The sequence below is a fragment of the Microcebus murinus genome, chromosome 18 (assembly GCF_040939455.1).
Source record: "Microcebus murinus isolate Inina chromosome 18, M.murinus_Inina_mat1.0, whole genome shotgun sequence".
Taxonomy (NCBI): domain Eukaryota; kingdom Metazoa; phylum Chordata; class Mammalia; order Primates; family Cheirogaleidae; genus Microcebus; species Microcebus murinus.
The window spans coordinates 30,797,556-30,824,190 of record NC_134121.1 but is presented as its reverse complement, the minus strand read 5'-3'; the positions used below and the strand labels follow the sequence as shown (position 1 = coordinate 30,824,190).

The 26,635-nt window shown below is 39.5% G+C and overlaps 3 protein-coding genes across 4 annotated transcripts in view; 2 read left to right on the top strand and 1 right to left on the bottom strand.

Annotated features, from left to right (window-relative positions):
* Positions 1–8,314, top strand: part of CLTC (clathrin heavy chain) — a 77,669-nt gene extending 69,355 nt beyond the window's left edge. For both annotated transcript variants that reach the window (XM_012770394.2, XM_012770311.2), the window contains one exon: positions 5,710–8,314. In XM_012770394.2, coding sequence (XP_012625848.1) covers positions 5,710–5,714 — 5 coding nt within the window. In that variant the 3' untranslated portion in view covers positions 5,715–8,314. The remainder of the gene's footprint in view (positions 1–5,709) is intronic.
* PTRH2 (peptidyl-tRNA hydrolase 2) lies at positions 3,394–14,976 on the bottom strand. Its single transcript, XM_012771730.2, has 2 exons — positions 14,867–14,976; positions 3,394–4,074 (listed from the first exon to the last, which is right to left on the bottom strand). The coding sequence occupies exon 2, from the start codon at positions 4,072–4,074 to the stop codon at positions 3,535–3,537; it is 540 nt and encodes a 179-aa protein (XP_012627184.1). The 5' UTR covers positions 14,867–14,976; the 3' UTR covers positions 3,394–3,534.
* A 135-nt stretch (positions 14,977–15,111) lies between these two features.
* Positions 15,112–26,635, top strand: part of VMP1 (vacuole membrane protein 1) — a 116,547-nt gene continuing 105,023 nt past the window's right edge. The window contains exon 1 of the mRNA XM_012770917.3: positions 15,112–15,256. The gene's annotated coding sequence lies outside the window, so the exon portion shown is untranslated. The remainder of the gene's footprint in view (positions 15,257–26,635) is intronic.

The window sequence follows — 26,635 nt, the reverse complement described above, 5'->3', positions numbered from 1 at the left end:
AAAAAAAAAAACTGGTATGCCTATGGCTGAGAATGTTCCTTAATAGTTACACATAGCCCCTTGCCTAGCCTTGTATTGCTCTACAACTATTTAGGCAAACACCATAAGCTCTGCTGAAGAGTTTTTAAAAACTTAAAACTCCTGAGCTCTTTCCCCACCTTTAATCCTCCCCCTGCCAATCTTCATATAGGAAATCAGAGTATTAGCTGGAAAATTCCTATCATAGTGAAGACATGTTCAGGCCCCGGCTGGACCATGTGTTCCTGGATCTCTGCTCCCTTTCTTCATTGTTAAATAATCAAGAGGGAGAACAGGAATGGTCCCTAGAAGCTCATTCTTTTCAGTGTCAAGATTTGTTCTGGACCTTTCCTTATACTTCCAATCAACTGGTTTTCATCACTGGGATGATTTTTCTTTTCCCTCATAGAAGCAAATAAAAATACTTTAGTAAAGGTTTTCATATAGCAAACTTAAATTTTTTTAGGAACATGTTTTGTTTTTGTTTTTTTACAAATTGCCATCTTAAGCCATCCATACCTGTCTACAATAGAAAGAGAAACCTCTGTGATGTATGACTTAGGTTCAAACCCTGAGCCAAGTTGAGCTTCTGAGCTTGTTTCCTCATCTGTATATTAAAACTGAGTACTTTTCAGAATTATTTGGCAATTATCTTTAAATCACAAAATGCCTAGTCCAAGACTGGACAATTATAAGTGTACATTAAATGGCAAAATTAACTGGTAATAAACTCTATTTTAAGCCAAGAATCTTCCCTGACATCACTGAGTTTATCAAAGATGATATTCTAGAAGAAACTAAAACCAGACAAGGGTACTAAAAGTTCTTACAACTCTCTAAATGTAACTTGAACAGGAGGAAAGAAAGGGAGATTAATGGAAAGCTTTCAAGTGGCAAGCAAGCTTTCAATCTTGTCTAGTATCCAAATATAGCCACTGTACAAATTGATACTTGTTGAAAACTATATCAACGTGGCCATTAGTACAATAGTGCAATAGTGCGAGACTAATGATCTCCAAGTAGTGTTGCTTGACTTTTTTGTAAATTTACTCATGCAGACATTCTCATTCTAGATTTTAATACTCTTAAATTATTAAAAATCTCAAAGAGCTTTAGTTTGTCATTTATATCTACTGATATTTACTATATCAGAATTTTTAAAAATAATCCATTTAAATATAACAGTAATTAATACATGTTAACAAAAAACCTTATGCACTGAAATATGGAAAATATTGATTTACGAAAATAGTTCTTCCAAATGTTGGCACATTTTGCTATATATTAAAAAATAATTTGTAAGGAACATTGACCTCATCTGAAAAGTCGTAAGTTTTGGGGATCTTGGAGGAGAGAGGCAGATTTTGGATCTTGGAGGAGAGAGGCAAGTTTTCCAAAATACTGTCAGTTCTTTTCCTTGAAGTGACTGGCTCAGATGATCTATGAGAAAATGTCTCAAATATCCAGGTTTGAGTAACTATAATTTGTCAGTTCTTACAAGTAAAAATGTTCCATGACAAAAGCAGCTAGTTCAGCTCATGAAATCAGTCTCACAAGTCCTTTTTCTTAAACCAACAGCCATACCTTGGTGTCCATTAGTGTTTAATGTTACACAGAATGTTAAGACAAATAATCCTAGGCCAAAAACAATTTTTACTGCTTCATTTAAGTGAAGCTTAATGAATGCTACCAGGTGAAGAATACAATGGTATTTGTGGGACGTGCCAGCAGTTTTCCCTACCGTTGCTTTTGCATCACCAGTGCAAAGTGTTAACACAGGGAAAAGAAAATGGCTTGGTATGATGAAAATAGTTTTCACCCTGCAGAGACCCCATGGGTTCTGCAGAGTATACTTTGAGAACTGTAAGATTACAAGTCCCATAAAACACTAAGTATAGGTGAACCAGAAAGCAAGTATATTTACAGATTTACCAGTTTTCTATATTTATTCATCCTAGTAGATGTGCTATGCTTTATTAGTTACTTGAGCCAGCCACCCAGTGGGAATGCACTGAATTTGGAGCCAGCAGTCTGAGGCAAGCCACAGAAATTACCTGAGCCAAAATCATGCATTTAGGATTGAGTTCAACTCAGCCCTACATGTTGCATGTTATTGCATCACTTTTGAAGGCAGTATAAACATTCTGTTTAGAAACAGTTGCTATTGTGGCATCATTCACATTTGCAACTTCTGTGCTGTCATATACCTATGTAAACTCTAAAATGGACCAAATATTAGAACTTTAAAGACTGGCTGTGGTAGTCTTACTGTTCTGCCCACAGACTCCACCAATGACCTGAGACCCTGTGTTGCCTATGTTGTAGTTAACCATGGAGTGTTAGAGCCACTTAAAAGAGGGCTATTACCAAAATTCTCCCTTGCATCACTATAGTTTTTAGGGATATACTGAATTTAGAAATTACTATCAGGATCCTCCAAAAAGGCTTTAAAGAAAAATGAATTCTAGCAAGACAATCAGGAAGCTATGTGGCTTTGGGGAGTTGAGGTTTTCTGCTTCATATTCTGGGCAGCTAGTATAACAGTAATTATTGGAATTATACTAAATAAATATAAGCAAAAGGGGGCTGGGTGCAGTGACTCACACCTGTAATCCTAGCACTCTGGGAGGCCAAGGAAGGGAGGATCGCTTGAGGTTAGAGGTTCAAGATAGCCTGAGCAAGAACAAGAACCTATCTCTACTGAAAACAGAAAAAAATGAGCCAGGTACGGTAGGGTAGCCCACACCTACAGTCCCAGCTTCTTGGGAGGCTGAGGCACAAGGTTCACTTGAGCACAGAAGTTTGAGGTTGCAGCAAGCCATGATGATGCCACTGTACTCTTGCCAGGGTGACAGAACAAGACTGTCTTAAAGCAAAAGGGACAAAAGACACCTTAATAGTCTAGTTCTAAGATAAGAAGCATCAGGGATAACAAACTACATTTATTTCAATTACCATAAATTCTTACATGGGCCCACTCATGTCCATCTGCAAGGTACATATGGTTTCTTCACAAGTTTCAATGGTTTCATTGTTAGAGGAAAGGGGGAAGAGGAAAGGGGGAAAGTAGAGAAATTTTTATAAGCTATGATTTAGAAAAACTGCTGCTAACCTTTGGCCAATCTGAGTCAGGAAAAGTGAACACGAAACACTGCACAGGTGCATTCTATCACTGCTATAAAACCTTGACTTTGAGACAAAAATCCAAACAGATACTAAACCATGAGATTCCATTGTAGGTGGCTGTACCATTTTATCATGACCTGTTTCTCTCATCTTAAATATTTGTTTTAGCATCTATCACCTGAACCACCAAGATCATTTAACCAACAGTAATTTTTTTAAGCCTAAGATGACCATTCTGTAAGTGCCAAGTGCATGATGGAAGAGCACAAGAATGGCTTTTATTTTCATCTCAAGAATATTTAAATCAGGGAAGAAATCCAGTTTTTATTGTTAGAATTTGATAGGCTTCGAACACATGTGATAGAGGAATTGTTATCATTAAAAATCCACCTAGTAGAGTTTTAGGTGACCAGTGACTTTGTCTATTAGGTCTGCTGGTCCTGGCCCAATTCCTAGGACAGTTCGAGAGCCTGGTGCAATCTGAGTACGCCCAGCATCTTGAATTAAACTCACAATCAGTCCCAGCATTTCCGCGTGGGTCAGTAATTCAACCAGGGTTTCTTCATCAGGAGCTTTGACCACTACTTTGGGCTGGCCACAGTATTCCCACTGTTTGAGCACTGCAGGGTTTCTCCTTTGAACTTGCTTGTAGGCAGAAACAGCAGCATGAGAGCACTGGGCAGCCACTTTTCCTTTTCCCATCTTTAAGTCGGTTCGAACCACAAGAATCATTTTGTACTCCCCATTTTCTCCTAAGACGCTTGCTTCAGTTCCAGTCTCTGTGTCTGTCTTGCTCGTCAAGCCTTTGGAGAGCATCCCAAAGCGTACTCGGAGGCCCCAGCCCAGGCACATGCCACAAGCAACTCCAGCAGCCAAGGTGAAAGCACCAGGATTAGCCAAATATTCCATAACCAAGGATGTGGAGGGCATCTTAACAGAAAGGAAAAAAGTTATCACCATCTAGCCGTAGTAAGGTATAGGCTTATCAGGCAAACACTTGGACTATAAGCAGCAAGCAGCATTTTAGAACTATATGAGGTCATCCAGAAAAATGGCAAAATATATTTTGGCTCTTATGCATGCAGCTTATTTCCACTCCCCACCTTTCACCCCCGTGTACTAGAAAAGAGTCAAGCATCCACATGAAGCAGTTTAAGTCATTTTGAATCTTATTTTTTTTGAGACAAGGTCTTGCTTTATCACCCAGATGGAGTGCAGCAGCACCATCACAGCTCATTGCAACCTCAACTTCTGGACTCAAGTGATCCTCCTGTCTCACCCTTTGCAATAGCTAGGACTACAGGCATGCACCACTGTACCTGGCTAATTTTTTTTTTAATGTTTTTGTAGAGACAGGACCTTGCTATGTTGCCCTGGCTGGTCTTGAACTCCTGGCCTCAAGCAATCCTCCTGCCTCAACCTCCCAAAACTCTGGGATTACAGATGTGAGCCACCACACCTGGCCATTTTGAATCTTAATGTGAGCAAACTCACAAGTTCAGAAACTTCCTCAGGCTTTCCTAAATCTTATAGAGTAATGAATGTTCTGGTTTACCAAGATGCCTAAAAGATCTAAAGAAACCGAAAATAACTCACGCCTTTCTTGGAATACAGTGCTAATCTGTGTTTTCACAATGCAGTTGTTTTCAATGGAGAAGGTATCAAAGAAGTTCCCCTGGAAGGACCTCAAAGAAGTTTCCCATTGTCATGTTAATGGCTTGGCATAAGCGCCTTACTAACATTTACTAGGCCTGAGCAAAGATGCTAAAAATTGTGCAAAATGAAGAGTTGTGCCATTGAGCATTAGTGCAGGTGAAGAACTTAATATCTGAGATTATAACTCCATTTTACACATGCACACAAAATATTTTTTACAGTTTTAACATATACAGATGCTCCTCAACTTACAATGGGGTTATGAAGCAATAAACCTAATTTACTGAGCACCAAAGCTTAGCCTAGCCTACCTTAAACATGCCCCCAAAACTTAACATTAACATACAAATGGGTAAAATCATCTAATACAAGGCGTATTTTATAATAAAGTGTTGACTATCTCATGTAATTTATTAAATACTATACTGAAACACAAAATGGTTATATGGGTACTCACTATTAACATATACAGATAAAAGCACACTGGGCCCGAAGAATGTTTGAAGCATTGAAATAAAATTAATTGCTGGATGATGTGAATGCTACAGTAACATGGTCATCAATTTCTCTCTTTTCTGAGGCTTGAGAATAGCTGGTAGAAGGCACTGGGGCATCAATACTTGCTGATGGTTTAACAGGCATAGTGTTCTTCAGGAAGATATCAAGTTCTGACTGTATGGTTTGTTTCTTCTTTTCATTATATATTTCTCTATAGCAAGCAAGAGCATCCTGTATCTGCCTGTCAACTTTTTTGAATCTCTCATAATTGCCATCCATTTTTTCTAACATCCGCATACCACTGCTGATAGCAGCAAATGCCTCTGCCAGCTGCTTTACTGTGAAATTTCTTGGTGCCTTGGGTATAACTTCTTCCTCTAGCTCAACTTCTTTAATTCTTTCTTCCTTTAGTTTGATCAGCTCCTCACTGCAAAGATCTTCAGCCACAATCTTCCTATGCAACTGTTCCTTAAAAGCTTTCGCACCTTCAGTATCTGCACTTGTTGCCTCACCACTGACCTTCACATTATGAAAACTGTGACGCCTTTTGAAGCGCTGGAACCATCCATGACTTGCTTTAAATATCTGTGTATACGTAGGGTCACTGGTATGCTCTTTTAGCATATTGAAAAGACTTCTTGCTTTAGCCTGGATCATCAGTAGGCTAAGTGGTATGTGCTTCTGTATCTGGTCTTCCATCCAAACAACAAGTAATTTTTCCATATCATCAATTGGCCCAGCTCTTTTCTTTGTGATGACAGTGGATTTAACCGATGCTGATGATTTCACTGCGTCAATGATTCGCTTCTTATCCTTTAAGATGGTTGAAATCGTAGACTGCGAAAGTCCAAACTCACGTGCGATGACCATTACTGGCTTGCCACTTTCATGCTGGGTAATTATCTTGAGTTTCATCTCAAGAGTTATTGCCTTCCTCTTCTTCATCTCACCAGAAGCAAGAAACACAGATGGACACTTTGTAGACATGATGGGATGTGAAAACACAAAACGCAATATCCAAAAAAGCTGGCAACACAGTACACTGTCGAGTATCAGTTGTTTTCCCTCGTGATCACATGGCTGACTGGGAGCTGAGGCTCAGTGCCACTGCCCAGCATCACGAGAGTACTGTACCGCATGTCACCAGCCTGGGAAGAGATCAAAATTCAAAACTCGAAGTACAGTTCCTACCGAATGGGTATTGCTTTCTCACCATCATAAAATTGAAAAATCATAACTTGAAGATTATACTGAATTTTCCAAAAGTGTAGCTATCATATAAAACAAAAGAATATCATCCTTTATTATTTTAGAAAATCCTGTTAGCCCTGCAAAGCTGTTCATGATATTTAAGTACCAATAAAACACCTGTATCAGTCTACATTTGAGGCCATTGGATTCATAATGCTTCTATGTAGAGGTACAAGCAACCATCAGTTTCTTCTTCTAGTGGAACAGTATCCAAGCATTTATAAACAGGGCCACCATATTTGTAGTGCTTGTAAGTGGCACCCTTGAAATTGTGTAGTGTACAATCGGCATAGCATAGGGATGACAGCCCTGGAAATATTTTATCATAAATTTCCTTTTTATTCTTTATGTTAAAATTGGGAGATTATATTAACATTTTTGAAATTATGTTAGAAAGATTATGGAAATAGTTTTAAATATTTCCATCTCAGGATAGTGTATAATTCATATATCATACAATTCACCCTTTAAACTATAGAATTCAATGGCTTTTAACATATCCACAAAGTTGTGCAACCATCAGACTACCTAATTCCCAAACATTTTCACTGTTACAAAAGAAACCCCTTTATCCATTAGCTGTCATTTCCCATTTTTCTCTCCGCTGGTGAACACTAATCTACTTTGTGCCATTGCGGATTTGCCTATTCTGGACATTTTATATAAATGAAATCATACACTATATGGCCTTTTTGTTTCAGGCTTTTATTGTAAATCGTAACATTTTCGAGGTTTATCCATGTTGTGGTATGTATCATTACTTCATTTCTTTTTATGGATGAATAATACTCCACTGTATGAATATACCACATTTTATCCATCCATTAGCATCCCTCTCTCTATTTGCAGTCCTCTCTGGAGTGGTAGGTATTCTTAAATGCCCAATCTCTACAGGCAAGCAAGCAGGATGACCAGGAGACTGCAGTGAGGAACATATTTCTAGCAGAAAGATGTGGTCAACAGCACTTTGACACTTTGTCTATTAGTTTTAGCAAAAAATGGGTTGTCTTTGGTGGGGCAAAAACTAGTTTGAGGTGGGGTCAAGAAATAGAGACGGGCCAGATGTGGAGGCTCATACCTGTAATCCTAGCACTCTGGGAGGCCGAGGTGGGAGGATAGCTTGAGCTCTGGAGTTCCAGACTAGCCTGAGCAAGAGCAAGACCCTGTCTCTACTAAAAACAGAAAAAATTAGCTGGGTGTGGTGGTATGTGCCCATAGTCCCAGCTACCTGGGAGGCTGAGGTAAGGAGGATCATTTGAGCTCAGGAGTTGGAGGTTGCTGTGAGCTAGGCTGACAATATGGCACTTGCCCAGGCAACAGAGTGAGACTGTATCTCAGAAAGAAAAAAAAGAAATAGAGGCAGAAATTAAGCAAAAAGAAAAAGCGATGGATATAAGGGGACACAGAGAAAAGGAAAAGTAAGGGTTTTTTTTCTCTTAAGAAATAATGAGGCCGGGTGCAGTGGCTTATGCCTGTAATCCTAGCACTCTGGGAGGCCAAGGCAGGAGGATCACTCAAGGTCAGGAGTTCGAAACCAGCCTGAGCAAGAGCAAGACCCTGTCTCTACTAAAAATAGAAAGAAATTAATTGGCCAACTAAAAATATATAGAAAAAATTAGCCGGGCATGGTGGCACATGCCTGTAGTCCCAGCTACTCAGGAGGCTGAGGCAGGAGGATCACTTGAGCCCAGGAATTGGAGGTTGCTGTGAGCTAGGCTGATACCACGGCACTCTAGCTGGGGCAACAGTGAGACTCTGATTCAAAAAAAAAAAAAAAAAAAGAAGAAGAAGAAGAAATAACACATTTAAATGTCAGCGGGATGGAGTCAGATGAAAGGTAAGTAGATGCTCAAAATAGATAAAGTCTTTTTTTTACGAAGGGATTTCGTCTTGGAAAGGAAATGGAGCACCTTTCCCAATGTGAGTTTTAGTCAGGTTGGTCTGTGGATTTGGAGGCAGAAGTTATTCTCTGGAGGGAAGGACATCATACAGATGACAAAGTGAAGGAGAGAAGAGAAAGACTGAAATAAAAGGTATGGTAGAAATGACGAGGAAACTACCTAATCACTTCCTCCAAACATATAAACTATCCTGTATCCACATTCATCCTTCACCCTCCCCTTCTATTAGAATGGATAGTTAGCTTTATCCAAGTTTGAATTTTGCCAAGAGTAAGCAAGCACCAAGACACAGTGGTGCAAAGGAATTGAGGATGAGGACAAGAATGACTGAAATGATAGACCATGAAACCTATATTCTTAGAGAATGATTTAAGGACAGCAAAGTGATAAATGCTATTTATCTAGACATGCTATTAAAGAATAGGTGTGATGAAAGTAGGCTGGAAAGGCAGATGGCTGTGGTTAGAGAGAGATGCCTTGATTTTGGAGATGGAAAATTAGTGTGTCACTAAGTTCACCTACCTTCTCAATTCTTTTCGATTTTTATGATATACTGCCTCCTTCCCTCCAATACTGGTTGTACACAAAGTAGGAATACACACAAAATCCCTTCTTCAGTGGAGTTCACATTCTAGCAGTGGTTTTGAAGTGGCTCAATCCTAATTTTGAGTTTCTTTCATTTCATTTTAACACATTGTTTTTATAACCCAAAATTTCAACACTATTTTGACATGTATTGTGTCATTTGATCCACATAATACAGAGAAGTTAGGATTATTTCTATATGAAAAATGAAGAAATTGAGGCCAAGAAAAGAGAAGGTAACCTCAATAGAACAAATGTTTACTGGCTATGTGCCACAAAGGCACATTGTCAGGGTGAGAATATAGTGATGAACAATATAGGCCACTGTCCGTTGTTCATTGTATGGGTAGAGAAGACAAATAATTATAAGGGTTGTAAATGTTATGAAAAGGGGTTAGGGGAGTACATAAAAGGCTTTAGCTCTGCTTAGAAGCTCAGAAAAGGCCTCCCTGAGGAAATGATATTTAAACTTCAACAAAGGATGAGTAAAAAGAGAAGGAAAAATCATGCCAGGCAGAAATAACATCAAGTGGGAAGGTCAGGAGAGAAATATGGTTATTTCAAATGATCTGAAAGTAGTCTAGATAGCTGAAAGATGGAGAAGAGGAGTGGCAGAGGACAGAGACAGAAAGAAGGGCAGGTTCCAGATCAAAGAAGGCTTTATAAACCACGTTAAATAGTTTGGAATTTACCTTAAGGACAATGGGAAGCTGTTGCTGCAAAATGACTTGTTTTCTAAAAGATCACCTGGGGCTTCAATGTAAAGAATGAATCAGAAATTGGCAAGAATAGATATAGGCAGATCAAATTAGGAGGCTGCTATAATGTAATAATAGTAATAGTTAACATTTACTAAGTGTGTTGCTATATATTAGGCACTGGCTAAGCACTCTATATGAACTGTCTCCCTTAATGCTCCCAACAGTACATTAAAGTAAATATAGACGGTCACAGACTGACTACAGTTCAACTTACAATTTTTTTTTGACTTTACAATAGGGCAAAAGTGATATGCTTTCAGTAGTAGAAACCTTACTTCAAGTACCCACACCATTTTGTTTTTCACTTTCAGTACAGTATTCAATTACATGAGACATTCAACATTTTATTATAAAATAGGCCTTGTGTTAGATGATTTTGCCCAACTGTAGGCTAATATAAGTGTTCCAAGCATGTTTAAGGTAGGCTAGGCTACATAAGCCATGATGTTAGGTAGGTATATTAAATGCATTTTTTTTTTTTTTTTTTTTTTTGCAGAAAGGAAACAAGTCAGGTTTCAATTAGAGATACAGGCCCCTCACATTGATCTTGCAGTAAAAAAGTCAGGGTGGACTGACAAACTTGAGGCATGTACAAGGCACGTCCGGGGCCCCTCCCCTCCTGCCATAGGAAGGACAGCAGCTTAGGGTAGGAGAGGAGGAGGTTTGAGGTAAGGGTTGAGCCTATAAGAATTGTGTGAGGTCTTAAGTTATGTGAGGCTCCTGAACAGCCAAATTGGTGAGTGGGGGGGTGGGAGAAGTGAGGGAAGGGGGCCTGCCCTCCTCTCCAGGGGAGCTCCTCTCACCATTTGGCAGGTCTATTGGCAGGTCTAACAGGCCTCTAAGGCACAGACTGGTAGGAAGAGGGAGAGAAAGGATGTGTGTGCCTATCCTGCACTCCAGATGCAGGGTAAGGAGCAGCTGGGGTGCTCAGGTGGGACCCCACCTTAAATGCATTTTTGACTTACAATATTTTCAACTTAGGATGGGCTTATCAGGACATAACCTCACCCTAAGTTGAAGAACATCTATATATAATTATCCCCATTTTTCAGACATGGAAATCAATGAAGAGAAACTATAGTTTGCCCAAATTCACACAACTCATATGTATTAGTCTTAATCCAGAGCCCACATTCTTAACATTACTCTATTATGCCTCTCTCAGTAGACTAGATGGTCACTTAGACATGAGTAACGGAAATGGGAAAGAAAATAAGTGGCCAAGGCACATGTGTCTGATTTGGTGACTGATCGGAAGTTTGGTGACAAAAGAAAGGGAGAAGTTAAGAATGATAGCTATATTTGAACAAATGGAGAACAGAAGTACTATTTCCTTATAAAGTTAATTATGGTGAAATAATGGATTTGAAAGGAAAAGATACTGAATTCAGTTTTGGTCTGACTGAAACATATCTTGGTTAGAGATATCTAGGGGAAAAAAAATTTATCTGTTGAAAGGTCAGAAAGGCCTGGGGTCGAAATACATATTTGAGACCCCAACATATAAAGGAGGTTACTGAAGTGAAATAAGTACATGAGGCCACTTAGAAAAATATGTAGAATGAAGAAAGGACTAAAACATAATCCTGAGGAAATGAACATTAGGGATCAAAGGAGAGTGACTTGGAGTGGTCAAAAGAAGGAAGGTCACATATGGTAAGTTTTAGAGCACCTAGTTTCAGTCCACTTCCACTGGAGTGCCTAAACAATGGTGACAGGGCTGCACTGACCTAATATTTTATGGTTCTAGATGTCTTCGTAGGAAAAAAATTAAATTCTTTTTTTTTTTTTTTTTAAATATCTTTTTTTTGTTTTTTTTGGGACAGAGTCTCACTCTGTTGCCCTGGCTAGAGTGCCGTGGCATCAGCCTAGCTCACAGCAACCTCCAACTCCTGGGCTCAAGCGATCCTCCTGCCTCAGCCTCCCGAGTAGCTGGGACTACAGGCATGCGCCACCATGCCCGGCTAATTTTTTTTTTCTATATATATTAGTTGGCCAATTCATTTATTGCTATAGTAGAGACGGGGTCTCGCTCTTGCTCAGGCTGGTCTCGAACTCCTGACCTCAAGCAATCCGCCCGCCTCGGCCTCCCAGAGTGCTAGGATTACAGGCGTGAGCCACCGCGCCCGGCCAAAAAATTAAATTCTTAATAGAAAATTTTACAAACCCACATTATCTCATAATGCGTCAATCATTCAGTTGCTACGTGATGTTTACATATTAGCAGGACTTCTCTTTGATAACCTAACAGACTACAAACTGAACAAATATTTAATTATTTCTTAAAAGATATACTAATCTCTATGTCATCAATTAGAAAGATTCTCTGCATCAATTTCTAGGTTGCAAAGTAACCAAATACCCCATTTACAAGATTCAGGTACTATATGGAGAAGGGAACTGCTCTATATAGAGGAGCTATTATGTGTTGGATAACATACTAAATCTTTTACATCCACTATCTCATTTATTGTTGCTATTAACATAGAGGAAGATGATAGCTTCATTTTCAAGATGAGAAAAATGTGGACCAAACAGAAAAGCTGGTTATCCACAATAACTAATAAGAGGAAAAACTATAAAATATACCTATCTAAAGATCATGATAAAAAGCTTATCTAATATATCGGTAAGATCAAAAACAGAGAACAGTGAACGTGGCAGAAATTACTGTTTTTTGGTTATGTCCCATAGCTCAATGGGGTCTCTCATTATAAAATGTTAAAACTAACACTTGTATCTTTGTTCTTTAGTATGTTCTAATCTCATGTTAACCTGATCAGATTATAATCTTACTCTTCTCTAAGAGTGTGTCAGTCTGTCCCTTCTTCTGTACCTACTGTAACACATCACTAAGCCCAAGGCTTGAGACTAAGGTAAAAATAACTATTCTTAGTCTCACAGATAATCCTGGGCAATGACAGGACAATAAAACAAATATGTTCTATAAAACCCTCCTCTTGGTGCCTTCTAATTCTCCTGCCTGACTAACCCAGTTTCATAGGGCCTTTTGATCCCACTGCTTCCTGAACCACACTCCATCCATTAAACCTGCTACACTGGCTACTGTCCCTCTGCATTTTCCATCCTAAAGAAACCTTTCCCTGGCCATGCTCATTGGCTCATACCTGTAATCCTGGCACTTTGGGAGGCTGAGGGGATAGGATTGCTGGACCCCAACAGTTCAAGACCAGCCTGAGCAACATAGCAAGACCTTGTCTCTATAAAATATAGAAAAACTAGCTAGGTGTGGTGATGTGTGCCTGTAGTCCCAGCTATTCGGGAAGCTGAAGCAGGAGGATCACTTTGAAGTTGCAGTGTGCTATGATGATGCCACTGCACTATAGCCCAGGCAATAGAGCCAGACCCTGTCTCAAACAAAAACAAACCTTTCCTAAATCATCTTTGACGCTTAAGCCACTGTTTCATTTTTCCTCTTCCCTTTACCTCCAAACTTTTTCAATTATTTATCTCTATTTCTCCTTATTGAATACTCACAGCATTTTAAGCTGTTGAGCTCTACATGGAAAGAAAAGGTTTCTAAGAATACAATCAAAAGATTTCTACTTGGCTGCCTCTCTTTCTCACTCCACTGAAATTGCTAAGGAACCAGACACTCCCTAATTGCCAAATGTAGTTGCCTTTTTTTTAGGCCTCATCTTGAGTTTTCTGTATCACTCACTGATCACTTTTAAACCTTCAAATTTTCCTCTCTAGAATTCTTTAACCCAACTTTCACCTTCCTCTCTGGAATTCTTTAACCCAACTTTCACCTTAATTCTTATCTCTCTGACAGTTTTTCAACAATCTCCTTCTCCAGCTCTACATCTTTTACTTGCCCCTGATATACGTATTACCTAACTGTACACATTTGGTCCTCTTTTCAGTATATCTCTACACTGCCCAATGTAGTAGCAATTAGTCACATGTGGTTATGTACACTTAGATTAATTAAAAATAAACATTTATAATTCTATGAAATATTCTAAACTGTGTCCTCAACATAACTCAGTATCTTCCCTCCCGTCTCAAACTTTCTGTATTCTCGATTTCTAAGTAAACTTGGACTTTTCTTCCTCCTATGTTCTACCACATCCAGTCACTAAATCCTTTTAAATGCATGTGTTTTTAACCTACCTCTCTGTCTCGACTACCAGCTCCAAAAGCCCTACCACAAAAATAAGCTTCTGTCTCTAACCTTCCCACATTTGCTTCACTCTTTCCCCAGTTCATCCTAGTCCACATTAATATTAAAATTATACTTCTAAAACCCATGCAAATTCTCTGCTCAAAAACTAGGGGCTAAACACCTAGAGAATAAAACATAAATTTCTAAGCATGAATTCAAAGCACTACTCAATTTAGTTACAGCTTATTTTATGCTTCCAACTTCCTCTCCTCATACATACTGTACTATCCAGCCACTCCAAATTACCAGGTCCTTTCGAGCAGCAATCTCTCCGCTAAATTAGTTCCTATTCTTCTCAATTAAAAAAAAAATCCTATTCACCTGTAAAGGCCCAGTTCAAATGGCACTGTTTGTGAAGTCTTTACCATCCCCCAGATATATCTATTTCCTCTTCAGAGTTTCTGTAGCACTGAGACATAACGACTGTACATTCCCAGCGTCTAGTACCGTGCCTACGGTATAATGTTAAAAGATTTAAAAACTCTCTAGACAATATCTGTGTGGGAGGGAACAAATCTTTCGATTATATTTTTAGAAACCTTTTCTTTCCACGTAGAGCTTAACAGCTTGAAGTCCTGGGACTATTCAATGGGTATTCAACAAACAGCCGAGTTTGAGGCCTGCTCGATATTTTCTCAATTCCAGAGGGAGCGCATCAATGCTACCTGAACGGAGGCTTTGCTGGGAACTAGAAATTTGGGGTCCTTCCCTCCTCAGCAGCTTGCTCACAGAACAAGAACCGTGGCCTCCAGCGGCCACTCGGCGAAAGACAAGAAAATAAAGGAGGGTAGGTTATGGAAAGAGATGGGAAGAAACGTTCCAACTGGAGCAAGAAAGGAGAATAATAGCCCTCTCCTTCACCGTGTAAGGAGCCAACCTACCTAAAATACCTCTGCTCCTTCTCAGTCGCGCCTTCCCGTTCTTCACTTCTAGGCAGCTAACACGCGTCTCACGGGCGAGCTACCTCTTCCGGGGTGCCTGGACAAGTTCCGGGTCAAGAACCACGAAGCAACCAGTCATTCTTCTTCTTGCCACACCCACAAGGCCGGCATCAAGAGCTGAACTGAAATCCCGCAAGGATCAACCGAGGCTGCCCAAAGGCGGGGGGTGGGGAAACGTTTCCCTTTTGGAGGCGGTCTCCGGAGGTGGGAAGACTGCACCGGAAGTGACGCGAACGAGTTCCGGTTGGTCGGAGCCCAGCGGCGGGTGTGAGAGTCGGTCAGGAGCCGCTTCCAGGATCCTGAGATCCGGAGAAACCGGGGTCGGAGCGGGTAAGTAAACTAACGCGGGGATTTAGGGATGGAAGCCTGAGACTAACCTCAGCGCTTGGCTTCTTCTGGAGCTCTCCCACTTAGTGCAGGTCTGGGGCACCGTAATTTCGACTTCCAGCAGTGTTTTAGGGCGCTGCTGATGCTGAATGTCTCAGCCTGGCAGTAGCCAGGTTATTTGGGACACCTCATGGTTGGTCATCAGGACATTGAACCCAGACACCTGACTCCCAACCATTCGTTCTCCTCTCCGCGGACTTAGAAGCTGTACCCTTTCGTCCTGGTGTGTCCAGGACCTTACAGTATATAGAGAAGGTCTTCCTTGCTGACGACCGTGCTGTTTCTCAGGATCTGTCAGTTTGGTTCTTGCTCTCCCCAACCTTTAGCGCGAGATGCTAAAATGTATCCGCTCCTAAATGATATTCAGACGTGCTAGTGCCATCTAAAGCGCTGGTGGTACAGGGTCGTCACGAGAATGGGCCTTCTCTCCGTAGTGCCCCTGGCAAAGGACCTTCTCCGATATCCCCCTACTTTCATAAAAAATAGAGTTCTCTGCCTTTTCAAACCCTGACCCCTGACTCCTGTATTTCGTTACAGTGTAGGTATTTGCAGTAAAACTGGAAGGTCGACTTAATCTCTAAAATTCCAAGAAGCCACTGCTAGATTATTTATGACCTTTAGTAGATTTTACACAATCATTATCTTTTTATTGCCTGCAACTCCATGCAAAAATTGAATAATATATAAATTTGCCCTGTTTGCTTATCTTGGCAACATTCCTCCTTATCTTAACTTTAATGTCTTTCAGTTCTCCTTTGGGGCTTGTCAAAGATTTTGTAGACAGATGTGCGTTGATCGTCTGGAGAAGCTTGTACACGTTTTCCTATTGTTGTAATGATAGAGAATTTCATATTCTGATTTCTACTCCCTGTTATTTGTATTGTCTTTAGCTCTGATTTTAATTGTTGTGTATCCTTAGCATAGATGGTGAAAGGAAGAAACTATTATTTACTAGGCAGCATTTTATGCATTCTAGGTTATATTTTTACTGACCTGTGGAAGAGGGATGGTGGTACCCAGACAAATGTGATTCATTTGTATAGTTATGAAGTAACTCTCAAGTAGGAATCTTTCATATTATACTTCTTTGCCTACATTATTTTAAAGCACAAGCATTTTTTTCCTTTGAGGAATATATCTTATTTGAATACAATTGATTAACATAGTTTCATTTTTGTGACTTATGAAGAAAACACACATGTAACCAGGTTTCTGAAATATTTCAATAAATGGTTTGATGCCTTTTAGCAGTTTACCTATACCTAATTTAATCAGTTTGTTATTTAATTTACACATTCGTATTTTTGAGTTAGAAAATTTTTTCATACTTTGAAATGAGGTGACAAGATTTTTGAGATGTGGAATTATGATAGTGTATCATTAGTTTAACATTTGGTAAATTTGCTTATTGATTGCATAAACGCCAAATCTGATCTTATATTCTTTTTGTTCCATTTTAGTTATCCAGGGACTGATTATCCAGTTTTTCTTACTTTTCCAGCTTCTTCTTGCCTTTGGCTTGAATCACCACTTTTTAAGGTTTTGAAGATCATTAAACTTTAAATTAGAAGACCTGGATTGAAGTCTGGGCTCCAACATTTATTGAGTAATGGTTGGCAGGTTACTTAACATTCTGAGCTAGTCTGTATTGTGTTGATAAAAGTACTGCTTCACTTTATTTCATAGCATTGTCACAAGGATTAAGTGAGATAGTAAATGTGAAATCATTACATAAATGACTATATGGTATCATTTTACTGGTGAGAGCTGGGAACATCAGTGCAGAATACTGTTATTTCACATGATTTTCTGAAAATATTATCACGTTGTCTTCTGAGGTGATCTTTGCCCTGTGTGAGAAGACAGTAAAGCTAGCCAAGCATAGTTTAATACTGTGATCCATTGAATTAGTCACCTTAGTTAATAAATAGGTAGCTGGGAAATGAGTATAGTTTTGCATTTGGGAGTTTAAATCTGATCCTTGTTGGTCATCATGTATTGTCACTTGAAAATGTCCAAGTGCAGAAAAAGCTTAAGTTTTTGGTGCTTATATGTAGTTAACTAAAGTGTAGACATAGCCCTACCTTACTTATATACTTATATTAAGTAAGAAACCTTACTGTTTCATTGGGACCAATATTTAGAATTAGAAGGAATCTCTGTGAACATGTAGTTAAAGATTCTTCTCATTTAATAGAGGAGAAAATTGGGGCCCAGAAACGATCAGTAATTGGCTTGCCTGAAGTCATCTGGCTTAGACAGTGCCAGAACCTGAACTGTAACTAAGGTCCCTAGTGTACTTTCTGTTCTGCCAAGGTTGTCCCCAGGCATCTTGATATGGTTTGGTACTATTTCCTGGTTTGCATGAAAATGTTTTCTCTTATGTGTTTAATGGAATCTATCTATCCACACACACATAAATACACATATACATAAACATATTTTTTACAGACTTTTCCTTCCTTTTTTAGCAGTTTTAGTCTTACAAATTGTAGAATAACCAAAACTGTGCTTGGAAAGATTTGCAGTGGAATGCATTAAGGAAAGAAAACTAGTTATATTCTTTAGAATAGTTATTCTGAGTTCATGCTTCATTACTATCAGGTATTGCAGTGTCTCCTTTCTGGCAATTGGAAGTGACAGAGGATCCTTGTAACACATGTCTCTACTCAGTAAATGTTGCGAAAGAGTAGGAGGGAGCTGTATTAATTTCTTTGCTCCTGCTAAAAATACTTCCCCAAGCTGTTTTTAATTTTAATATTTTATTATGTTAATTATCCATTATATAAAGAGTCGTTTCTCTAGTTATTTCATTCTGGATAAATAGCCACTGTAGAAGAGTTAATTCTTTGTCTTGTTGGGTACTACTTTTGGTTCCATTGATTTCGTAAAACCTGTTAAGTCTCTCTCCTTTCTTGGAGATGATAGTTTCAGGTGCTACTCTAATTCCTGTTTTTGCCCAAGTGCCCTTTGTGTGTATCTCCCTTTTTGGCATAGGAATGAATTCTAGATTAGAGAATCCTGACAAATTAGATGAATTGAAGGGAAAATTTGGTTGCAATTTTGTTGGTTATTAACCCCCTATCACAAAGCCTTGCAAATATTTTTGGGAGTAACCTTTTAAAGAGTATATTGCCTCAAGAAATTCCTTATTTTGTCTGTGAGAATAACTTTGAAAGTGTTTGCTGAACTGAAGTTGTGTGTTATGTAAACCCTTATATAAAGCTCATTTTAAAATATTATGCTCCTTTGGCCGGGTGCGGTGGCTCATGCCTGTAATCCTAGCACTCTGGGAGGCCAAGGCGGGCAGATTGCTCGAGGTCAGGAGTTCGAAACCAACCTGAGCAAGAGCGAGACCCCGTCTTTGCTATAAATAGAAAGAAATTAATTGGCCAACTAATACATATAGAAAAAATTAGCCAGGCATGGTGGCACATGCCTGTAGTCCCAGCTACTCGGGAGGCTGAGGCAGAAGGATCGCTTGAGCCCAGGAGTTTGAGGTTGCTGTGAGCTAGGCTGACGCCATGGCACTCACTCTAGCCTGGGGAACAAAGTGAGACTCTGTCTCAAAAAAAAAAAAAAAAAAAAATTATGCTCTTTGATTTGCACTATCAAGGCAATTTGAACTAGAGGCACTTTTTTGTGTCAGATCAAAGGTGCTACTTAAAGTTTAAGGCATAATTAAGTAAACGGCAATCCATTGAGTAATCCTTTCCCAGGTAGGCTACCTATAATTGCTAAAGCGTTTGTTAGTATTCCTTATCTTTTCAGGAGTTCATTGTGATGTTTTCTCTTGTTCTTGGGATCCTTTAATGATAGCTTTGGTCTTTGTAGGTTATCTGGAAGGACTATGCAGGTAGTGTTAAGAGCCAAGGCTATAAAGTTAGTCTGCCTTAGTTCAAACTCAGCTCTATTACTGTGCACCCCTTTTACTAGCCACTTAGCCTCTGGCTGTCTCTGTTTCCTCCTAGACAATAAAGTCAGTACCATTATTGACTGAAAAAGATGAAAAGATGTAAGTAAAGCATTTAGCACAGTGCCTAGCATGTTGTTAACCATGATTACAATCATTGTCATCATGTGGCCCCCTGAGCTGTTGCTAAGAACTCTTTCCCAACCCTCTTTTGAAAGCATGACTTTATGTAGATGCTTACTTTATTATTATTTGCTCTTATTAATTTTCAGTAAATATCTCAGAGTATACATTTCATTTTGTGAATATTTTACAACATATGTGGGATTCTTAACCAAATGAGGCATTCTTATAGGCCATGCTGTTAACATTTGTGTATTATTAACAGATTACATTATCTGTATAAGCCATAACATAGAATTTGGGAATTGAAACCAAGTGTTCTTTTGATATTTAATGATGTCTTCTAGCACTTACTTTTTTTGTCACTTTCCAGTGACATTGCCTTATCTGTTCATTCATTCAGTCATGAACAAACATCTTGTGTCCTAGGCCTTATACCAAGTTCTGGAGAAAACAGTGGGAAACAAGACTTGTTATGAAGGAAGCAAACAAGGGTCTGAGAGAGAGTTAACAGTGTGGATATATGCCTCTTTGAGGCTGGAGCACAGTAGACTTGGAATACAGCAACATGAGATGATATAGGAAAGATACTCTGGTAATATGATATATACATGTGTGTCTGTGTGTATATATATATATATATTTTTGTTTGTTTGTTTGTTTTTTCATCCACAGTTCCTGGCTCATAACTGCCATTGAAATGCTGGTGCCGTTTAGGCCTCAAGAGCAGATTTCAGAAAATAGAATATCTGTCTCTGACCTTTTCCTGTCCTTTCACCTGCCCAAGGCAGGACTCTAATCTGTGGCTCAAAAGACCCTCATTGCAGAGAGCCCTGCCCCATATGAGGAAGGACTGCTGTACAGAGAGGCCAAGAAAAAACTGGACAGACAGGCCTTGCTGGTTTTACATCATACCCTTCTTGTCCAACCATATTTTGACATGGTTGTCCATGTTTCAGTCATGGACAACCAGTGAAGTCTCCATAAAAGACCCAAAGGACAGGATTTGTGGAGCTTCCATAGAGCTGAACACTTGGAATTTCCTGGAGGGTGACACTCCCAGGGAGGGTATGGAAGCTCTGTGCCCCTTTCTTACATGCCTTGCCCCATGCATCTTTTCATCTGTATCCTTTGTAATAATCCAGTAAATGTATTTCCCTGAGTTCTATGAGCCACTCTAGCAAAATAATCAAACCCAAAGAAGCTGTCGTGGGAACCCCAACTTAAAGTGGGTCGTGTAGAAGTTCTGGAGGCCTAGACTTGAGACCGGTGTCTTAAGGGCAGGGGGTAGTCTTGGGGACTGAGCCCTGAACCCGTGGGATCTGACTCTATCTCTGGGAAGGTAGTGTTGGAATTGAATTGGAGGACTCTCAGCTGGTGTCCACTGCATTGCTTATTGCTTGCTTACTGGTGGGCAGAAATCCCCACATACTTTGGGATCACACAATTCTGTATTGCTTATTGTGATGTGAGAGCAGAGAAAAACATGGTTTGGGTTTTTCCTCACATAGGGTTCCAGGGTTCAGGTCATGTAGAGCATTGCAAGCCATGGGAATGAATCTTGAGTTGATTTTGAGTGCAATAGGAAATCATTCTACTATTTATTTAGTTAGTTACTTACTGAGTCTCACTCTGTTGCCCGGGCTAGAGTGCTGTCGCATCAGCCTAGCTCACAGCAACCTCAAACTCCTGGGCTCAAGCAATCCTCCTGCCTTAGCCTCCTGAATAACTAGGACTACAGGCATGCACCACCATGCCCAATTTTTTCTATATATTTTTAGCTGTCCAACTAATTTCTTCCTAATTTTTTAGTAGAGACAGGGTCTCGCTATTGCTCAGGCTGGTCGTGAACTCTTGAGCTCAAACGATCCACCGCCTCAGCCTCCCTAAGTGCTAGGATTAGGGGTGTGAGCCACCATGCCCGGCCTCATTCTACAATTTTAAGTAGAGGAGTAATATGATTTATAAGAAGTTGGCTGGGTGTGGTGGCTCATGCCTGTAATCCTAGCACTCTGGGAGGCCGAGGTGGGAGGATCATTCAAGGTCAGGAGTTCGAGACCAGCCTGAGCAAGAGCAAGACCCCGTCTCTATTAAAAATAGAAAGGAATTAATTGGCCAACTAAAAATATATATTAAAAAATTAGCTGGGCATAGTGGTGCATGCTTGTAGTGCCAGCTACTCAGGAGGCTGAGGCAGCAGGATTGCTTGAGCCCAGGAGTTGGAGGTTGCTGTGAGCTAGGCTGATGCCATGGCACTCTAGCCGGAGCAACAGAGTGAGACTCTGTCTTAAAAAAAAAGTTGACTGTTCCACATGTGTGAGGGGTGAATTGAAGTGGACAAGAATAGAAATGGAGAGAAATTTAGAGCCTACTGCAGTAGTCAAAGTGGGAAATGAAGATGGACCAGAGGGGTGGCAAAGAAGATGGACAGCAGTGTGTGGATACTAAATATACTTGGAGTAGGACTTGGTCCAGGATTAGATGAGTGGTAAGAAAAAGAGAAGAGTCAGGGATGACTAAGCTTCTGGATTTAGTGACTGGGTGGGTGGTTGTGCCAGGTACTGGGAGAAGAAGAGTTTAGAAAGGACAGAATAAAGTTCAATAAAGGTAAATTGGTTGATCTTGCTAACTACTTCTCTGATTGTTGAGTCTAGGTCATTCTAGAAACTTTCAGGTTTGCAGGTTTACAAAAGGCCTTTAGTCAAGGATATCCAAGGATCTCTTGCCCCTCATAAGCTTTCAAGTACTGCTTACAGTACTGGCTTCTATGGGGCAGAAGAGTTTTCTTCTGTCTTTATTAAATAATAATAGAGATGCCTGGGGTCTTATAGGATTCTATTTTCTGTCATAATTTATTATATATTTATTTTTATTGTAATGATTATATTTCAAGATAGTTTAGTGTCTATGAATGTTATATATTAAACTTTTTAGATTTTTATTTCCAAAAATGACATTTTAATAAAATTGAAATCAGTTTTATATATCTGCAAAACCCTAATTTTTAAAAATTTAAATATTCAAATTTATCAACAATCTTAGTAACTATTGCTAAATAAAATGTGCCAGGCAGACTCTTGCCTCAGTCTTTGCGCTTCTTTTTTTTCTCTGAAATTCCTCTTCTCCATGTTTTTTCATGTTTGTTCTCTAATGTCAGATTCTCAGAGAAAGCTTCTCTATTGACTCTCTTAAAAATTGTGCACATGGGGAGGGGGGCAATGGGCATTTATTGAAACCTTAAAATCTATACCCCCATAATATGCCGAAATAAAAAAATATGTGCACAAAAACATGCATATGTAACATACCAATTTTATTTTACACAGCAGCACTTATCACTATCTGATAACATCTGTTTGGATTTTTGTTCACTACATCTCTAGCCAACTATGTCTGACACATAGTATATATTAAGTAAATAGTTATTAAATGAGTAAATGAAAAATTCATTTTCACTGCTGTGTAATATTTCATCATGTAAGTGAACCCACACTTTATCTGTTCTCCTGACAATGAACATTTGAGTTGTTTATAGCTTTTGCTGTTGCATCCTGGGACCTTCCCTTCAAACCTTTCTGCTCTAAAGGCCCTTATACTCTGGACCTGTGATGAGAGGGTGTGCATTGAAGATCTCTGAAATGCCTTTGAGGTCATTCTCCCATTGATGACTGTTACCTGGCTTCTATTCATACTAATCATTTTATCAAAAGGTCACTTGACCACACCCCTAGTTTTCTCTCCTAAAGGTATTTTTCTATTTTTTACATTGCCAGCCTGAGAATTTTCTAAATCTTTACATTGATTTTACAATCTTTTGATTACAAACTCCATCCATAAACTGTTTCCCTCTTCTCAAATTTTAGTGTAAACAGTTAAGAGAATTCATGCAAATGCTGAATGCTTTGCTGCTTGGAGATTTCTTCACCAAATTTTCTAGTTCATCACTTCTAAGTTTTGCCTTCCATGTAGTCCTAGGTCATGAATATAATTCACCCAATTCTTACCACTTTATAACAAGGATGACCTTCCCTCCATTTTCCAATACCTTGTTTCTCATTTCCATCTGAGATCTCATCAAAATGGCCTTTACTTTCCATAATTCTACCAACATTCTGTTCATTACCACTTAAGTAACCTCTAAGAAGACTGAAGCTTTCCCTACAGCCCTTTTCTTCTTAGCTCTCACCTGAATTGCCTTTAATACTCCATTCACAACAGTGTAGCCTTTTTCCAGCATTCACTTCAAAACTATTTTAGCCTTTACCCATTACCCAATTCCAAAGCAGCTTCTACATTTTTAGGTACTTGTTATGGCAACACCCCACTCTTGGTACCAATTTCTGTCTTAGTCTGTTTTATGCTCCTATGACAGAATACCACAGACTGGGTAATTTATAAAGAACAGAAATTTATTTCTCACAGTCTGGATGCAAGGAAGTCCCAGATCAAGGTTCTGGCATCTGATGAGAGTTGTTCTGTTTACAAGATACCACTTTGGGGCAGCTCACTGATGTGTGTGTGTGTGTGTGTTTTTTACAGTAGCCAAAAACACCCCTGAAAAAATTCAGGGCCCGTGCACAATTGTCTAAAATGTCTGTGCTTTGGAAATTAAATTCAATAAAAGCTTTTTGAAGTGTGAAAAAAAAAAAAAAAAAAAAAAAAAAAGATACCACTTTGCTGTGTCCTCTAGAGGGGAGAAACCAAGAAATCCTGTATCCTCATAGGGCAGATTGTGGAAGGGCAAAAAGGGTGAACTCCTTAGCCAAGATCCTTTATAAGGGCACCTGATCATTCACAAGGAAGGAGCCCTTTTGGACTAATCACCTCTTAAAGGCCCCACTTCTTTTTTTTCTTTTTTCTAAAACAAGGTCTTGCTCTGTCTCCCTGACTGGAGTGCGGTGGTGTGATCACAGCTCACTGCAACCTCCAACTCTTGGGCTCAAGTGATCCGATCCTCCCAGCTCAGCCTCCTGAGTAGCTAGGACTACAGATGCATGCCACTATGCCCTGCTATTTTTTTTCTTTCTTAGAGACAGGGTCTTGCTGTGTTGCCCAGGCTGGTCTTAAACTCCTGGGCTCAAGCCAGCCTCTTACCTGGGCTTCCCAAAGTACTGGGATTATAGGCATGAACCACTGTGCTTAGCCTCCACTTAATACTATCACATTGGCAACACCTGCATTTTGGAGAGAACAAATTCAAACCATAGTAGTTCTATACCTAGGAATAGAATTGCTGGTATAGGCTGGTCCGAAGGTAGTGAGTTATCTAACTTGATTGTTCACAGTCAGTTACAGAATTGCTGGTATAGTGTGTGCCAGTATTCACCTTTACAAGTTGTTTCCTGAACTTTGCTATTGTCATACTTCCTACTTTTGTGCCAAAGGAATTCATGTGAAAATGATGTGGTGGATTGTAAAATTGAGTGGTGGGTTGCAGAATTGCAGAATGGCCAATTAATTCTTCCCATCATTGTATGCATATTTCTTTGCAATGTGATTTTACTTCTGGAGTCTGTTTCTCCACCCCTTGATTCTGTACTTGGTTATGTGACTTGCTTTGGCCAATTGGACATAGGCAAGTATGACATAAGCACAAGTTTGAAAGGCACTTGCATGGTGGAGCTTGTCCTCTGTTATTGCTCTTTGGATCCCTGAGCCCACCATGTGAAAAAGGCACAGGATAATCTACTGGAGGTTGGAAGACCATGCAGAGCAATCCCAGATAAGTGAAGCCTGCCTGCCTAGTTCAAGAGCCAGGTTAACCCAGACCAGAACTGCCTAACCTAACCCCCAGAATCATCGAAATATTAAATTGTTTTTTAAGTCACTAAGATTTGAGGCAAAGTAGTTACACAGCAGAAGCTAATTGATACAAATGGTATCTCATTGTGATCTTGATTTATATTTTTTGATTGTCAGTGATGGCAAGTAGATATCTTACTTAATTATTGGCCATACATATTTTCTCTGCTATGAAATTCCTCTTTGTGTCATTTGCCTGTTTTAGTTTTGTAGGGTTGTCTTTTTCTTAAAATTATTGATACTTAATGTAATCTGCTTACTAGTCCATTATCAGTTATATGTTCCTCTGTTTTTTCTTTTCACATTCTTAAGCTACTCGTGATGGATTTAAATTTTCATTTTAGTTGTTTTCTAATTTATCAGTCTTTTCATTTATGGATAGCTTTTTTGTGTGTCTTAAGAAATCCTTCTCAGGCCAAGCACAGTGGCTCACACCTGTAATCCTAGGACTCTGAGAGGCCGAGGTAGGAAGCATCTCTTGAGCTCAGGAGTTCAAGACCAGCCTGTGCAAGAATGAGACCCCATCTCTATGAAAAAAAATGAAAAGAAAAAAAGAAGTCCTTCGCTATCCCAAGGCAGAAAAGTATTTATGTTTCCTTCTAAAAGTTTTGCTTTTTTTTTTTTTGAGACAGACTCTCACTTTGTTGCCCAGGCTAGAGTGAGCGCCGTGGCATCAGCCTAGCTCACAGCAACCTCAAACTCCTGGGCTCAAGCAATCCTCCTGCCTCAGCCTCCCGAGTAGCTGGGACTACAGGCATGCACCACCATGCCCAGCTCATCTTTTCTACATATGTATTAGTTGGCCAATTAATTTCTTTCTATTTATAGTAGAGACAGGGTCTCACTCTTGCTCAGGCTGGTTTCGAACTCCTGTCCTCGAGCAATCTGCCTGCCTCTGCCTCCCAGAGTGCTAGGATTACAGGCGTGAGCCACTGTGCCCAGACAGTTTTGCTTTTTGACTTTTAAATTTTTAATCCATTTGGAATTGAACTTTGTGATTTAAAGTAAGGAATCCAGATTTTGTTTTCTTACTTTGATAACCAATTTCTCAATTCATTTTATCAAATAGTCTCTCCCTTCCCCAGTGATGTATCTTGCCATCTCTGACCTATAGAGCTCCAAAAACACAAGAATTTTATCTTGGTCAGTTAGTTTATTCATCTCTGCACTAATACAACACTGCCTTCATTTTGTATCTGAGTGAAGTACTTTGTCACATATATGTATTGCAAGTATTTTCTCTCATTCTGTGGTTTACCTTTTTGTTTTGTTAACAGTATGTTTCACAAAGGAACAGTTGTGGGGTTTTTTTGTTTTTTGTTTTTTTTGAGACAGAGTCTTACTCTGTTGCCTGGGCTAGAGTACAGTGTCATCATGATAGCTCACTGCAACGTCAAGCTCCTGGGCCCAGGTGTTCCTCCTGCCTCAGCCTCCTGAGTAGCTGAGACTGCAGACATGAGCCATCATACCGGGCTGATTTTTCT